We start from the raw sequence: 17,717 nt of genomic DNA, 5'->3' as shown, positions 1-17,717 counted from the left end.
GAAAAAGCCAACCACCTTTGGATGGACACTGCTCCATGGGTACAAGGCTTGGCAACCTGACAGTATCTTTGTGTGAAGATAAACATTTTCTTTCCTCTGGGAAGAGCATAACCAGCGCAAGCTTGTGGTAATGGGGCAATGGTTAATAGTTATGCCTTCAGGCTTTCTTAAAATTTGTTCCTAGACTTCTTTTATAATAACTACTTATTTAAAGTATTATATTCATTTATTTATATTTGTAATACTCTTTTTTTCAGAATAGCTTTGGATTTACAGAAAATTTGCAAAGATAGCACATAGTTCCCATATACCTCACACCCCATTTCCTGTTATTAACCTGCTATGTTAATATGGTACATTTGTCACAGTTAATGAACCCATATATTAATAACTAATTATCGACTAAAGTACATACTTTAAAGATTTCCTTAGTTTTTAACCTAATGTTCTTTTAAGTTTCAGGATCCTGTCAGGACACCACATCACATTTAGTAATCATGTCTTCTTAGGATCCTCTTTGCTATGACAGTTTCTCAGACGTCTCCTGTTTTCTGATGACCCTGTAGTTTTGAGGAGGACTGGTCAGGTGTTTGCAGACTGTCCTTCAGTTGGGATTTACCTGATGTTTTCCCCATAACTAGGCTGAGTGTTGTGATAGGTTTTTATTATTATTTAGGTGTGATAAGGCCAACAGATGAGGTGACTGTCATTGAAAAGATAGTTTGTTAATATTCGCAGATCCCCAAAGGAGGGTGGGTATGATCCCACCACAGAGACCACGCTGAGAAGCACTAGGGTTGGTTGTAGGACAGGGTGTGGAAACTGTGGGCAAGAGCCTTTCTTGGGGTTTCTGTAGAAAGGAACGGGCAAGGCAGGGTTGGCTAATTCGAGTAATTTCAGTGGGTTTCCCGAACTGTCCCTAGTTGTCTGGTACCGGCATGCCCTGGGGTGACTGGTGCAGATGGCTAGTGGCCCAGACAGTGGAAGCTCAGTAAAGGAAGTGTTGGGGGTGTGGACTGTGGTTCATTTGATTGTATTTGAAAAGCATGACCCTGGAAGGAGGACTCTTCCTGAAGGGTTGAGTTTTAGCCTATTTTCTACATTTAAGTTACAAACTTACTGGTTACTCCATAAATCGCCCAATCCCTGTCTTTTATAATCCTCTGATGTTGTTGGAATCATGAGAAATATATATAACTTTCCCTGCTCTGCTTTTGAAAATCCTCAGCTGGGCTAGGCAGGACTTGGAGCTGGTTGGTAATTCACCTGCACACCTTTTTTCTCCCATGGCTCAGGGTCAAAGTCGCAGAACTGTCTGTGGAACTCTCTCATTGATGGGCTGACAGGGAATGTCAAGGAGAAGCCACGGCCAACGATTGTGCACGACCCTCGACCACCAGAGGAAATCCTAGCTGACGAACTGCCTCAGCTGGATAGCCCAGAAGCCTTGGTGAAGACATCTTTCAGGTTTGGTGGATTGCAGCTCCGTTTGTTCTTTCTTATTTGCTTGTGGCATTATTTCCATCCAGTTGTGTGCATCGTCAGCGTGGCCAGCAATGAACCTCATTACTTTGCACGGAGTAAATTAGAACTGATAAAGGAATGAGTGTTGGAATTAATGCTAGCTGGACTTCTGCTGGCTTTCCTGAATGTAGTGAATGGCTTTCTTATCAGTAGTTAAGTTGCTGTTGGCATTTAATTGGTATTGGCATTTAAATGCTGAGGCAAAGGATTTACTGATGTTGGCAATTTGAATTGGGTTAATGAGTCTTCTGCTTCAAAGCAGGATGACGCATGGAGATAAGTGGAGAGAAAAAGCACGTGGTGGGAATTAATTCAGCCCCATGCCTTTAGTGTCTATTGCTGTGGGAAAGTTTCTACTTGGAAGAGATGTGAACACTGCTGCCTCCTGAAATGAAGCGGGGCTCTTGTGTGGTTTCACGGTGGCTTTTCACTCTGCTCTTGTGCATCATTTAGTCTTGCATGTCCCTGCCAAGGCCTCGTGTATTTTCTTTTTGTTTTGTACTCCACTTTCATCATGACTCTGTCCCTTACTTTCTCACTCATAATAAATAAGAATCTATCTGGGCATGGATGTGGCATTCAAAAGTGATTTTCTTTTTCTGCATTGGTTTTTCCAACTCAGTTTTGAAATACACAGTAGTGCTGAGGTCAGAAACAAAAGATTCAATGATTTTTGCCAGCCTGCCTTCCTCTCCTCCTTTTTTCATCTTACCCTAATTTTACTTCTTTCATTTTTCTCTCCATTATAAAAGGCTTTCATACTCTCCATGTGGCTAGTGGAACATACAAGCCTTGCTCTCTTCCCCTTAAAAACAATTCACACAACTGTTGGTGTCCCTGAAATATATTTGAAAAATGAGCTTTCTTTTGCACGCAGATAATGTGTGTAATCGCTCAGTAAAAGTCATTTCATTGTGTGAAGGTTCTTACTGTAGACTGAATTATAGATGAGTTCTGTAAGGGAGTGATGAATAGGGGTTTGAATTTCTTTAACGTGACTGATGCAGTAGCAGGACAAATGCTTTTCTTACTCCTTGTAAGGGTTTTGTTACTGCATTGTGAGGTTTTAAATAAAATAAAACCCACTTAAACAGAGGGCAGTACATTCTATGAACCTGTGACTGGGGTGGAAGAAGGGAAGGCGAATGGCTTTCCGGGTCTGTGTATTCTCATCTGGCAGCGTCTCAGGTGGAGGCAGCCCCTTCGCATCGTCTTCTTGGAGCTACTCCTTCCACTCCAGACCAGGTTCACCAATTCAATGAGCAGCTGAAGAATTACTCTCATGAAAAGAGCACCTCCTATACTAGCCTAACTCCATTACCATCATCCCTTCTCTTTGCATTCCTTCAGGGCTCATTAATAGAGAAGGTGTACTGATGACCGTGAACTTCATTTGATCTGCTAGTTGAGTTATCTATCAACGTCTTGGTTCCAGAAAGAGATTATATCATATTTCTTAAGGTCAGGACCTATTTCTGGTTCCTTGTAATACTTGGCGCACTGGGAAAAACACAGCAGGTATAAATATGCCAACCCTTCAGCAACTGAAGCTAGAAATCCATTGGCACTAGCTATTCACTTACTGGTCTCCTTAATACAACTGTGCACTATTCTGGAGCCGTTGTTTTCTCTGAAGAGGATAGTTGATTTCAATGGCAATGTTAGAGGGTAAGTATTCTCTAATGAAATTATCTTTAACTGTGCTATCATATCAGCTGTGAGACTTGTTGTACCTAAATTATTATAAGCAAAGTACTAATCAAACATTTCTTTCATCTTAGTGAATGATGGCACTACCATCACCTTGGTGTTTCAGGTAGAAACATGAGAGTGCATTTTTATTTTGCTCCTCTTTCTCACTCCTCCCTCTTCTCACTTTGCAAGAAATAAATGAGAGCAAAATCAAGGTTGCTTTTGTCATAATGTCACTTGTTCTCTGTGTGTCTTTTGGATCGCAAAGAAAGGAATGAGTTGTAGCTTTTTATCACTCCTGTGTTCTCCTCCCAGTTTTGTTCACAGAGTGAAAAAACCTGAGAATTGCTGACCCCCAGTATTATTATTCCCAGTGACTCTAGGAAGTCTAGTAAGAATGGTGTGTCCAACCTCTACATTTGTAGACTTCAGGGCTGCATCAATGATGAGCACCCTCGGTCCCTAAGGTATCTCCTTTTACCACATGGTATGGTCTTCCTTCTGCCAAGGTTGAGGTTCTGGGCTCTCTTTTTGACTCTGAAACTCAGGTATCTCAGCCACCATGCCCTCGGGGTGTAGGTGCATGTGAACAAATGTACACACACCTCCTACACACAAATAAGGAATCCAATTAAGGAACCTTGTTCATAGTTGGAGGACATTTGGAATCTGGGGCTACAAAATGTGACTATCAGCTTTTATCATCAAATAAGATTAAAACTGCAATAACAATAAGCCCAAAGTGCCAGGTTATCAGGAAGTCTGGTCTTTTCTTGGGGTTCTCTCTAACTGCTCCCAAGGACCCCCAGCCTTAACTGACAGTGACTTAAGAGTCAATCCTTATCCTGCTCTGCTTCCTGCTGCTGCGTCACATTGAAGGTGGCCATTCTGACATCGGTGAGGTCACACGTCTGCATCACCAGTGCGGAGCTCCGCTTTCTTGCAGCTTCTCCTCCTGTTAACGTCTGTTGTCCTCTCCTCACACCTGGCCTCAGCTGACATCTCCACAGCTTCTCAGACATATTCTGACAGTATTAATCCTCAAAAGGAAGAGGTCCAGTGCTTCATTTCCCTTTTTTGCAGAAATCTTTTCTAGCTCTTTCCAAGTATGTGGAGATGATCATATTACACAAGCTACTCCCAGAACAAAGAGTGTACACTTGTTTTATATTTGCATAGTATCTGTTCAAATAGCTCTTTTCTAGATCAAAGGGACACTCTGCCCTAAAGGCACATTCTACTCTTTATTCCCAAGGACAGGAAGTGTTTAATAATTTGTAAATGGTAGGAGTTTTTCAAAAAAGTTTCAAAAGTGTGTGTTTTAGTCTCCCTCAAACTCACTGTGGTGACAGTGATCAGTCATAGGGAATCTTATATTGCCAGCACCATGCTCACAATCCAAAGTTGGTGTCCATTTTAGAGATGAAGAAACTGGTCCAGAAAGGTAGGGTCCATAGTTCTGATTGAATTCAGATACACACTGTGGACAATTGCTTGTAAATTGGTGGCCACCAATTGGCAGAAGCAAGGGGTAGCTTGGGTAGGCTTTAGCTCCTACTTAATCAGCCCCTGGAATCCCACTACAATAAATATATCATCTGTAAACTCACATGAAAAGCATCTTCGTGATGCAAATACAGTTTCAAAATGACTCCTCTTCCAACTGATCTTCCACTGTGGCTAATACTATTTATGTCCATCAGCAGTAATGCTATGGGTGTAGAAAGTGAGAATTTGATACACAGACTTAGAAATAAAGATTTTGGAAAATGAGGTGCACCACCTCTTTTCCCCAAGGCTTATACATTGGTAGTTGAGATGTGTGCAAAGGCCACTCAACTCTGCATATGTCCCTCCACTCTCCCCTCTAGGCCTTCTCTGTGCCGGGCAGTGGTGATGCGGCAAATGTTCCATGTCTCAGAGCAGACCGTTCAGCAGGGTCTTGGGGGAAAGATACCAGTGCTTGAAAGGAAGGGTCTCCTCATTCCTGTGCAGGTTGAAAGTAACACAATTCTGTGCTCTGTAGTGCTGTGGACTTTATTAGTCTTCACTCCTCATGAAACGGACATTCTGAGCTACCCAGGTTGGAAAAATTCAACTTCTGAAAGTGGCTGTCCTGGGCTTCAGTCTCAATTCTGTTATCACGGACAAGCTGCTTTATCTCTTTGAACCTCTGTGTTCTTAACTGTGTTCTTAACCCTGAGGGTTGGGCCAGAACAGTGGTTCTTGTACTTGGGTGTACACCACAGTCCCCTGCAGGGCTGGTCAGAGCATGTAGTTGAGCTCACCCCCAGTTCCGGGTGGGGTCCTGCAGTGTGCCCTTCAGCAAGCTTCCAGTGCTGCTGATGCCCCTGGTCCAGGGACAACGCTTGGGGAGCCACTGGTCTGGATGATATCTAATATCCCTTTGAACTAAAAAAAGTTTTGCTATGTTAATTCAACCAGGTCACTTATCCAATATGACCTCAGTTCTTCATCTTTGACATAGGCATGAAGATACTCGCTTCCCAGGGTTGCTAGGAGGACTTAAAGGAGGTAAAGTATATAAAAGTGACAAGCATAGTATCTGGTTTCCAGAATGTGCTCAGTAAGCACCTACTTGCCTTCATGCTCAGCAAACCTTGCATGCCTTTGAGCACGTACACGCTGAGTAAATAGGATCACACTTGGGTTTTGTGGCTCCAGGTGCAGACACTGTGGGCTCACTAAGCCTCTGGCATGAAAAGTCTGCTTTCAAAACTGGGGACATTTGAAAAGAAGTGTAAACCATAACAAAATAAAAAGGCTTCAGTGTCTGGAAAGTAGACACTCCTGGGACCTGGACCCCAGTTGTCTGTTTTCCTTGTTCCTCACCACCTGTCCCTTTGAACCTGTTGTTCTGCTCAGGTTTTTCTTAAGAGGTAAGAGAGTAAACTGAACCTGGAGCTTAAGGAAGATAGACAAGTCCATCCAGTCTCATTAGTGACAGAATGTCAGTACTTGTCACTAGAGGACCTGAAAGGACAGGGAAGATCTGGCTCCTGATAGCCTTTCTTTTCCCAGCCTCTCATGTGCATATTTGCATAGCTGAGGCCTAGCCCAAATTGCACTGAAAGTCCAGGAAACCAGTGTTTATTGAACATCTGCTATGTCTAGGAACTGTACATTCATTTGCTCTTTTAGTCTCCTTAAACCCTGACAAGATGAGTATTATTATCCCAGATGTACAGGTCAGTAAACTGAGGCTCAGAGAGCTTAAGCTACTTACCCAAAGTCACCCAGCAGGTGGCAGGGCTGGAAATTTCAACCCACCCCACCTGGCTCTAAAGCTATGTCCTCTCCACCATGTTCTACTACCAACTCATAACCACCTTGGCTTTTATGCTTCTGGCTTTGTCATTGGTGAAATAACAATGTGTGTGTGATTGGGTCTGCTAATTTGGATTGCCGTTTGGGTATATAGCTTGATGCCTCACCAATGAGACTGACCCTGTTCTATCGCACTGAATCCTTTTTGTAGTCTGAATTTATGCTTTTAATCCATCCACCCTTTTGGATAGGAGCCCTTGACAGTGATTCTCAAACTTTATGTCCAATGAACTCCTTGGGGAATCCTATTAAATGCAGATCCAGATTCAGTAGGTCTAGGTTGCAGCCTAGGAATCTGTGTTTCTAACGAGCTCCTAAGTGATGTGATGTCTGAGGACCACCCTTAGAGAGGCATGGGTTTTGGAATGCCACAGGTATGAGTTTGCAAATGCTCTTCTAAACAGTGTATCAGGGTTCTGATTCTCAGTTTCCTCATTTGACAAATGGAAACAGTGAAATAACAGCACAGGCCTTAGGGATTGTTACTAGGATTAAGTGGGCTAATGAATGTGACAGCCCCTAATTCTTTCTCTTCCAGTTTTCAAAACTGTGTTGAGGAGTGGATTGATCCTCCACACCTTGACCCTTTCTTCTGTGACTGGCTTTTGCAGTGAGCTCCAGGCTGGGAATATGAACCATGTGGATGCTTTGTGAGCAAGGGTGGCCATTGGCCTGACCTCCTTGGATTGTAGTGGACATTCAGAAGCCATCTGGTGCATTGGTTATCTCAGTAACTTACCTTGAACTGTATGACTCCCAACGTAGGTTGAGTTGCCAGGTTTGGATACTTCTGCGTTTGGAAGAAAAGCATGCTCACTCCATAAGGAATCACTGGAGGCTTGATGAGCTTCTCTTCCCACGTGGAATGGACTTACTTGAGCTTTGGCAAAGTTTTCCTGATTCTATACATAGCTTACTGAGAATATGTTGCAGGGAGCAGAATTGCATTGAGCCAATATCCTCTGCTATGGATGAGATTAAGTTCTTGTCAGATCCCATTTAATGGATTGTGTTTTCCATGCAGAATTAAATCACTGAACTCATCCTTATTTTGGCTTTTGGCAGTCATTTTTTTCACCAGGACTGCTGCCAAGAAGCCAGTCTCTGACTTGATTACCTTTAGGAAATGTGCAATCTGGCTGATGATATAGTGTGGCGTGGGGTGGTGTCCCTGCAGCTTTGGGCCCCACCTCGGGATGAGTCATGGGTTAAAATTCCCAATTAGCTCATGGGAAGTCTGGCCACATATTTTTCTCTATCACCGTATGTTGGTCACCCACTGGGAGCTTTGGGGCTATCTCCTTTCCTGACTTAGTGCTGCCTCCCTGGGCTTGACATTTTTCCTTCTAGTCTTTCCTAATCCAAATGAGAAGAGTCTTCCTCAAGTTTGCTAGGGGGGAAAAAAAGAAAGAATGAATTCTGGGGAGGTTTTTCTTTAAAGTTCAGAGGCGTTTCTACTGCAATGTTGGCTTCCCATAAGCAAAATATTTAGGCTTCTCTTTGTAAGTTTTTATGGACAGATTTTCCAGTTTTGGAAGTCAACCAAATGTATTTCATAAAGCTACCATTCCCCTTGCATTCTTCTGGGACCTTCCATGGTATTTTGGGAAGGGGGTGTTTGTCTCTGTTGGTAGCCATGTGACTGTATCTCTCATGTCTTCCACCACAGGGAGTGTACTTGATCCATGGCCCCAGCTTTTGTGTGAGGAAATTGGTCCCTGTGATGGCTGCAGCTGGGTCTCCCAGAGGTACACTCATCCTGTGGCTGAGAGTGCCAGGGATGTTAAGTCTGGCCCTCTCTGGGAGTGGGACTCCTCTGATGGTAGCACTGGTTCAAGGCCTCCCTGATGGCATTGCCGAACCTTCCTTAGATTCAACTTTGGTGGGAGTATCTTAAACCTTCTCTCCTTTACTGGGATTCAGACCTGCACTCTGGCTCTCCTTGCGCCACTGGTTCCTTCCCCATTTTCTCTTACAGAAGTTCCCCCGTTATATATTTGGAGCCTAATCTTGTCTTGGCATTTGCTTCTCAGAGGACCTAGGTTAGCACAGCCTCCCATCACGCTGTGATCCTCTGCAGGCACACCACTGCCAGCTGTGTGCTATGGGCACAACTCCAAGGCTACCGGCCTAAAAATCCTGGGCCAGTCTCTCTCTATTTGACTTTACATTTTATATTTGATATTCCCCAGTGGCTGTAATGGTGGGGCCAACATGGAGTAAACATGGTGTAGGCCACAATTTTCTTAGTATCTTGTAGTTTTATTGCCTATAACAGACTTTACCAAAGCATTGGGACTAACTAAAGAACTACAGAATAAGAAGAGAGACTTTTAAATCATACTCCAAATATGACTGTTTCTATTGTCCAAGGTTCCGGAAATGCTAAAAAATGTTGACCACTGTGCAGTCAGTTTGCTTTTGGATATAGTCTGGTTCCCAGGCAGTAAACCTGTCTCCACGGCCGACTTCCCCTAGAGAGTGTATCCTCCTTCAAACCAGACACGTCTGCTGGGCTGTTGGGAAATCCAGGTTTCTACCCACAAGAATGGAGCTCATCTGAGGCGTCCTCAACCCCTGAGTGTACATGCCTCAGAATAACTCCTAGAAGCACATTTTACAAAGTGTAGGTGATTCATCCCAGAATAACCCCATAGGGAGGAGCTGGGAGCGTCAGTACTGTTACACGGCAGGTAGAGTGGGAGGCTGGGACATTCCTGGAGCCTCCATCCAAATCTCTCCACCAGTGTGATGTAGGTCCACCCTCCCCATGCTTCCTGATTAGTAACAGGAACTTCTGCCCTAGGCCACACAGAGGCCTGAGGTGTACAGGGAATCCCTGTGGGTCTCTCCCCCGCCCCCACCCCCAGCAGTGCTTAGGATCCCGCTGAGGTCTGGTTATGGTTGTTATGTGGTTCTGCATCAGGTGGTCCAGCCTTTAGCCCTCAACTACTTTGTCCCTCTGTCAACTCCACTGGCCTGCTCCTCAATCACCATTCCAGGTAATTTCTGAGATTGGGCCTCAGGAGCTTGTGGTAACATCTGGGGCCTGTCCAAACCACAAGGAACCTAAGAGGCAACTTGGGAAATCTAAATCCCAGCCTCTCTCTGTCCAACCCTGCTGACCACTGTGTTTACTTGGATGTGGGCCCTCTGGCTTGCAGGCAGATATCCCTCCAGAGAGAGAAGAAGGACACAGATCTTACCCTTGTTCCTCTTTTGCCCCAGTTTCCCTTCTCCCTGTAACCCCAAGTCAGAAAAGCTGGACCTCTGGCTTTCCACTTCTCCTGCATTATATCCTCTCCTCCCCAGTACCAGGCCTTGGACTAAGTCTTAATGGTGGATGAGGTAAAGAGAGCAATTGCCCTACTGATATGGAGCCCTATACTGAGAAACATCTCAAAAGCCCACATATTTTCCTTATAAACTTTTGGTGTTGAATGAGTTTACTGCATTTGTTTTTTTGAAGTAAAATGAAAGTACCTAAATAAAAATGAAGCTAAGCCACATAAAACTGATTGTGTGATAATGCAAATCTGGATATCCTTTGATTGTGATTGGCCCCTGTCCTCCACAGTGGGGACCCCTGGTTATGTTATTAACCTCATGATAATTTGACTGTTTCACCCTGCAGAAATTTTTGTTCCTACTTACAGTATTAGGGTAGAGGTTCTACCCTTGGTGGCAGAAAAGGTGTGGTTTCCTTCTTATTAGACTCTTTCTAATACCAGATGCTTTCTTCCCATTCAAGTGCTCCTTCTGCGGTCACATCCTGTGCCAGGCATTGGAGCTGCATGGAGAGAGCTGGACCGTGCATGCCCCACCCCCCTTGACCTCGCACAGACCGATGAATGTGGTGAATGGCCCTTGGTGTACCCACACAACAGGCCACCCTGGGTGGTGATGGCCTTAAAAGGTGGAAGCAAAAGGAACAGTGTGAGCCAAGGTCGGGAGCCAGGAAGATGTGACATATGTTGAAGAAACTGTTAAGTTTGCATCTAAGGCATGTGAAAGGGAGGCAGTTTCAGCAGGGAGAGGCTGGGACCAAATGTGGTGGGTCTTCCCCTTGTTTACCACAAGAAGAAGGTTCAGTTTTATTCCATGGGCCGAAGTCTTTAGAGCGTTTAGAAATCTTCGGGGAAGCAGAAAGAAGACTGCATACTTTTTGTTAAGTTACAGAATTAGGAAATGTATTTCCATGTCTCAATCCCCTGCACATAGGACATGAAAATAAAGGTTTCCTGGCCTGTGGCAGAGGTGGAATGATGGAGCTGGAGAACAACATGATATCTGAACAGTTGTGGAGCCTGGAGTAAGTGCAAGGACAATTTGGGGAACACACTTGTGAAAATATATTTTTCTGCATGGATTAGAACAGAGACTGTTTTTTGTATTGCTTCTAAATGCAGTACTGGCTAATGGCTATTGAATAGACAGCCAAATAACTGGGACCTTGCTGCTCCGCATTTATTGATTACTGTTAAGTGCAGTCAGAGGTGAGTTTGCTCTGACAAATTACCTCCAGACCCTGAGGTTAGCTTCGCTGGGAAAAGATTGTTATTTGAACAAGAGTTGCCGACATGCTTGTCCTCATTTGGAAGAGTGGTAACTCTGGCTTAGGTGGTAGGGCCCCAGGACTTGGAGGCAGGCACCGAGTGTGACTCATGCGTTCTCTGAAGTCAGAAACAGGAATATGGGCATCAAATAGCTAATGTGGATTATGGGACCCAAACTTGGATGTGTTCATCATTTCATCCTTTCAAAATGGTCCAGGCTTAGAATTAGGAAATGGCGTATGAAGGTGGGGCTGAGTAATACTTATTAAATTGTGTGTTTCTCCAGAGTCTGGCCGATTATTCTATCCTTGTCTGTGGCCTTGTCAGGGTTGAGTTTCCTTGGTCATGAAGTTTCCAAGGGTAGCACTGAACCAGGCTCTGGTGTGTAGCTCGAAGCCAACTTACAGATACTTGTATTTAAGAAATGCCTTTGTATTTGATTTCTTAAAAAACTATTTTGACAATTTTTAACCCTCCAGAAAAGTTGCATGACTGATAAAATGAACAACTGTCCATTCTCCACCTAGAGTCACATTTGCTTGCTTGCTCTCCAGTCAGTCCATCCATCCATCCATCCATCCATCCATCCATCCATCCATCCATCCGTCTCTCTGTTTGTCTATTTTTTTCCCTAAATCTTTTGACTCTGCAGAAATTTTTGTTCCCACTTACAGTATTAGGGTAGGGGTTCCACCCTTGGTACCAGAAAAGGTGTGGTTTCCTTCTTATTAGAATCTTTCTAATACCAGATGCTTTCTTCCCATTCGAGTGCTCATTATGCGGTCACAACCTATGCCAGGCATTGGAAAGAAATCACGACTTTTCAGCTTCAACTTGTGTTTCTTCAGAACAAGACTGTTTTCTTATGTGGCCATAGTACAATGACCAAATTCAGGAAGTTTAACACTGATGCAATACTGTTATTGAATATACAGCTTGTATTCAAATTTCACCAAGTCGTCCAATAATGTCTTCTCTTGCACTCTTTCCTTCTAATACTGGATGCTTCCCTGAAGCATGCATTACATTGAGTTGCCGTGTCTCTTTAGTCTCCTTTACTTTGAAGCAGTTTTTTAGCTTTTCTTTGTCTTTCATGACATTAATATTTTGAAGGAAACAGGTCATGTGTTGTGTTTTGCAGAATGTTCTTTCATTTGGGATTGTCTGAGCATTGCCTTGTGACTTGGTGTGGGTTATTCATGTTGATGGGAATGCTACATATGTGATGGTGTGTCCTTCTCTGTGTAGCAGTAAGGAGGAAGATTGTCCTATTACTGGTGATGTTCACTTTGATCATTTGGTTAAGGGTGTTTCCCCTGGTTAGTCCACTATAAAGGCACCTTTCTCCCCTTGGTAAGTAATAAGTCATCTGTGGGGAGATACTTTATGGACATACAGGGACTGTGTAGAAAACCTCTTTCCTCATGAACTTTTCTGCAGTGGCTGTAGTGTCACTTGGTAATTCCTGCCTGAATCAACAGTGATCCCTACTAACTCCGCCATTCCTTCCTCATGTATTAAATGACATTTGACTGTAAATAAGAGCTTTCCCTTTCCCTCCCTTTCTCTCTCCCCTTCTAGATTTTATATTAGTCTGAACTCTGGGTTGTTCTTCATCCAGTGTTGTATAAGCTCTTGTATCTTCATGCTATCTGGAGCCCAGGTTGTTTGGGAGAAAGGCCACAGAGGCCAAGCAGAGGGGTGATGTGGGCTGTCTTTCAGTCTGTGATGCATCCACCCCAGTGGGTGGAAATAAGCTTGGAACATGAAGATGTGTATCAGCAAATCCAGGATCCAGTCCCCTGCCCCACTGGTAGGTGCTCTTTAGGGTCCTGCGATTGGGTAGAAGGCAATGTTCTTACCTGGACTTGTTGGTCCCCCTGGAATTATGGAAAATTGCAGAGTGGAGAGGGTCACATGGAGTGGGTTGGGAAAGGTGTTACTTAGACAGAGAAAGGAGTTTGAATGTATCATCAGCACTTTTAAAAATTAAGTCTCCTTTTCTCTTCACCTCTTTCTGCCATGTAGTGCCACTCCCTGCTCCCGGCTTCTGCTGGTAAGTGTCTGATGACTGTGCCAAGCGCTGTGGTCCAAAGAGTTGCCTGTATCTTATCACTGAGGGTACAGTGGGAGCCCGTGAGCTCTGGCTTGAATCCCAGCTCCTCTCCTTGCCTGCTCTATGACCTTGAGCATGTAGTTTAAACTGAACTTCAGTTTCCTCATCTTTTTAATGGGATTTGATATTCGTCTTCTCATGGGATACCTGTGAGGCAACAAGGAGTCATGCATGTTGAGCAGTGAGCACAGGGTCTGGCATCAGCAGGTGCTCAGTCACTTGTAGGTAATGTGATTTGCCATGAGCATCCTGCTCATGCTCTTGGAAGGTACACATCGAGCTCCAGGCCCTGTGTTGTGTGAAGCAATCAAGTTTATCTGGCTTCAACAGTGTGTTCACATGTCCCTCAGCACTGAGTGGCTGTTCTGACACCTGGGACCATTGAGGTACCCTCTCCTTCTCTTTAAGGTACTCACTTCCTCTTAATCCTCATCTAGTCACATTGTATATAATAATAGCCAACCTGACTGAAGATTTTATGTCAAGTACTTTTCTACATGTTTTATATGTTGTCATTTAATCGTCATAACAACCCTGTGAGGTAGGAATTTTTATTATCTTCATTTTACAGATGGAGAAACTGAGGCACAAAGATGTTAATGTCCAATGTCACACCACAAGTTGGTAGATCTGCCACTCAAAGCCAGTCAAGCTCTTTAACCACTAGGCAGCACTGCCTCCCTGGGCTAGTATGGAGTTGTGAGTCTGTGTCTTCCGGTTTTGCTGCTGGTGTGGACCTGCTTTCCAGTTAGGCTCCTGCTTCTTGCCTGCCTCCCTGCCACACTGATCCATTGTGGGTGCCAGCATCAGTTCGCTTGCTTCATTTTCTACCATTTTCTCTTGCCTGGTGTGGACTCTTGCTGTATCACTTACTGACTTGCTCCCTTGGTTTCATTCTCTGCTTGCCCCTTCCTTCTGCAGTGCATTGCTCAGCCTATGAATGCAGCTTTAGCTGCTGGGTTGGAGAACTAGAAAGCCCTTCTTCAGACTTGTGGCCCTTCTGGCTGTGAGTTCACATATTTGCTACCCAAAGGCCTCTCCTATGAGCTAGTCACCAGTATTGCCCTGTAGGCTTCCCAGAGCACTTTCTCTCCAGTGGCCGTGAGCCATGGTGGTGTGCTCTGTGCTGTGTGGGGACCTGGTAGAGGAAGGTGGTTTAGAACTAGGGCTTGGAATCAGGCAAAACTGGATTTCTGTCCCAACTCTGTCACCACTGTGGGAAAGTCACTTAGCTTCTCTTGGCCTCATTTTTCTTATCTGCAAGATTGGAAATAGTAATGCTGGAGAATGAATGAGAAAACGTGTAAAAACATGTAGCATAAAAACTCCTGAAATCTGAGTAAGGCTGTAGTTTAGCTAATTGTATTGTTCAACATCAACTTCTTGGTTTTAAAAACATGTTGTAATTATTTAAGAAGTTATCATTGGTGGATGCTGGGTGATGGGTACATGGAGAATCTCTACCATTTTTGCAACTTATTTTATGTCTATAATAATTTCAGCAAAAGGTTTTAAAAAAAAGGTAGCATAGTCTCAAATATTTGTTAATTGTAGTAGTATCACCAGGAATTCTCTTACTTGGTCAAGCTCAACTTTTTGAAGGGTGTGTGTGTGTGTGTGTGTGTGTGAGAGAGAGAGAGAGAGAGAGAAAGGCATCCACCTAAGAGAAAGTAGGGCAAATTCTGAAATGATTCCCTGTTCTATCACAGTGAGCTGCATCCATGGCTTTGCCAGTAACCACAAGTGAATTTCCTCCGTGCTGTAATTCCATCTTCTCCTAGTTGGAAACCTTGACTTTTACTACACTTAGTGGTCTTTATATTCTTCAGATTTATTATCTACTTTCTATTTCAGTGATTCTTAATGTAGCTGCACCATATACTCTTGAGCGCTTACACCAGCGTCCCTGGGCCGAGGCCCAGACAGCTATATGTTGGAGAAACTCCCTTGGTCGCCCTGAGCCCAGCAGTCTGAGAACAGCTGCTCTCGCTACCCTGCAGGCCCCCCTTGGGTCTTCCCTCCCTGTCACGCTCCCACATGCACATTCCCTTGGTGTGTGTGTTTCCCCAGAGCTCCATTTTTCTAATGAGCAGTTAAGGCCTTTCCTGACCAGTTCCCAGATAGAGACTCTGCTCCCTTCTTACAGTATTTATCTGGAACGGGCATCTAGAGTTTTGGAATGATCACAGAATGAGCTCTCCCTCCGCTGAAGATGCCATATGTCCACACCATTTTAGATAACTGAAGTGTCACCAAATGTTCCTCATGCTGTCTTTCTCCAAAAGCCAATTCAACAGAATGCAGGCGAATTGCATGTTTTCTTTTGGGAATGTGATATGTGGAAGTTTTGAAAAGCCTGCTAGGCATGGACTATTTTTACTTACTACTTCAATGGCTGACATGTTTTCACCACCTTCTGGATAAACTGACTTTGAGATATTACCTCAGTTTCTTAGTCACCAGTTCTCCTTTCTTCATCTTTTTGAAAATGAAATTTTGTCATGAAAATAATATACTCACTGTGTATATTTGATCAATGGTAAAAGAAGGAAAAATCTGAACATAATCTTGGCTATCATTTTGGCATCCTTCCTGAAGTCTTTATATCTGTGCCGTATTCTTGGAGTTGTAATTATGATATGGATATAATTTTGTCTCCTGAGTTTTTTCACTGGACATTTTATCCTAAGCATTTTTCCACATTGCCACATCCTGTGTGTGTGTGTGAATGTATCTTGGACATTGAGGTTGTTCCCAGTTTTTTACTCGAGAAAGGAATGCTGTGATACATATCTTCATGCATCTAGATGTTGCCATATTTTAAGCTGCATCTTAGAGGTACATAACTAGAAGTGGAAACACCGGCTCAGAGGGCCTCTTGACCCTTAAAAAAACATCACAAGAAGAGCCCTGAGTAGCACTTTTCAATGGGGCATCTTCTAGCAATTCCAGTCAGCAGTGAATCCATTATACTGATCATGATGGTGCTCATTTCCCACAGCTTTGGATTGACTATTATTATTCATGCTTTCAAGGTAGACTGACCTCTTGGTAAAGCCATATAACTTATAGTGCCTCTGGTTGACAGTTTTGCTGACGTAGTACTCAGAGGGTAATATAGTTGCTTTTTGTTCTGCTCCTGGTGGGTGTCAGTAACAATTGACTTTTACATATTAGCAAAGTAACATTCAGAAAAATTAGTGACGTGTGAAGGAATACAGCTGAGAAAGTGCAGAGCCTAGAGTTAAACCCGCTTCATTTTGGCTCTAAAGCCTTTGTGCTTTCTACTGGACTGCACTTGAGTCCCTAGCTGGAAAGGGCAGCACAGAGAATGGAGTCATCGGTTGTTCCTAGGGCAAGGAGTTGGGGGCAAGGGAGAAGAGAAAATATGTAACCAGGAAAGACTTCATGGAGGTTCTTGCCCTCAAGGAACTTAGAGTCTAGTGCAAGAAATATAAAAGTAAATCAACAGCTACTATATGATGCAGTTGCATTTGTTTTATTTGTTAAAATATTACTTTATATAATTAATACTAAAATATAGCTAAAATGAATGTTATCATAGGAATAAACAGAATTTTTGCAGACAACTTTATTAAGGCATCAACTGCACATATTCAAGTATTCAGATGGATGTGTTTGACAGTTGCATACACCTGTGAAACCATCACCATACTGAGATAAAGAATACATTTCATCACTCTCAAAATTTCCTTGACCCCTTTTGTGACTCTTCTTCCTAGTCCCTCCATACTATCCCTGGTCCATCCCCAGGCAACCACTGATTTGCTTTTTTGTCACTATAGATTATATAAATTAATTTGCATTCTCTAGATTTTTATATAAATGGTATGTATCTTTAAAAAATATCTGGCATCTTTCACCTTGTATAACTGTTTTGAGACATCCAAGTTATTGCATGTATGACTAGATCATTCCTTTTTCTTGCTGAGAGGTATTCTACTGGGTGGATATACTGTGATTTGTTTATCCATTCAACTGTTGATGGACTTTTGCATTTGCCAATTTCTGTAGTGTAAATATTCCCACCACAGCCAATTTCACATTCCCAGCATGAAGTCACACAATATGGAGTTGGAAAGAGATGCAAGAGACAATCTATCTCATATTGTCCTGGGCAATAAATAGGTATGGAGTGGAGGGGATCAGAATATCTCATGGGAACAGTTGGTAAGTGGAACCCCTTCATCTCGGGGAGTTCTTTATCATTCTATTTGTGAGGATGGGGCTGGTTCCCATTCAAAAACAGCTGGCTTTGAGACTTAGCTCATGTGATTCTAAAAAACACTACTGTGTATATAAAGACTATTTGGTTTAAAGGAAGATTTATTGCTTAAGAAATAACTATTGGTTAGGCGGGTAGGGGGAGAACTGTTTTTAGGATTTTATACATTAATGAATGAAAGTAAATATATGAATCTTTTCTTGGGAAGCTTTCTTTAAAACTCTTTACATCCCCT

At 43.3% G+C, this 17,717-nt stretch overlaps 1 protein-coding gene across 3 annotated transcripts in view; it reads left to right on the top strand.

Annotated features, from left to right (window-relative positions):
• PDE1C (phosphodiesterase 1C) overlaps positions 1–17,717 on the top strand; it is a 479,464-nt gene that overhangs the window by 98,266 nt on the left and 363,481 nt on the right. For all 3 annotated transcript variants that reach the window (XM_036897373.2, XM_036897374.2, XM_036897380.2), the window contains exon 3: positions 1,296–1,467. In XM_036897373.2, coding sequence (XP_036753268.2) covers positions 1,296–1,467 — 172 coding nt within the window. The remainder of the gene's footprint in view (positions 1–1,295; positions 1,468–17,717) is intronic.

Source organism: Manis pentadactyla, chromosome 7 (genome assembly GCF_030020395.1).
Source record: "Manis pentadactyla isolate mManPen7 chromosome 7, mManPen7.hap1, whole genome shotgun sequence".
Classification (NCBI taxonomy): Eukaryota; Metazoa; Chordata; class Mammalia; order Pholidota; family Manidae; genus Manis; species Manis pentadactyla.
This window is presented reverse-complemented; position numbering and strand designations above follow the sequence as displayed.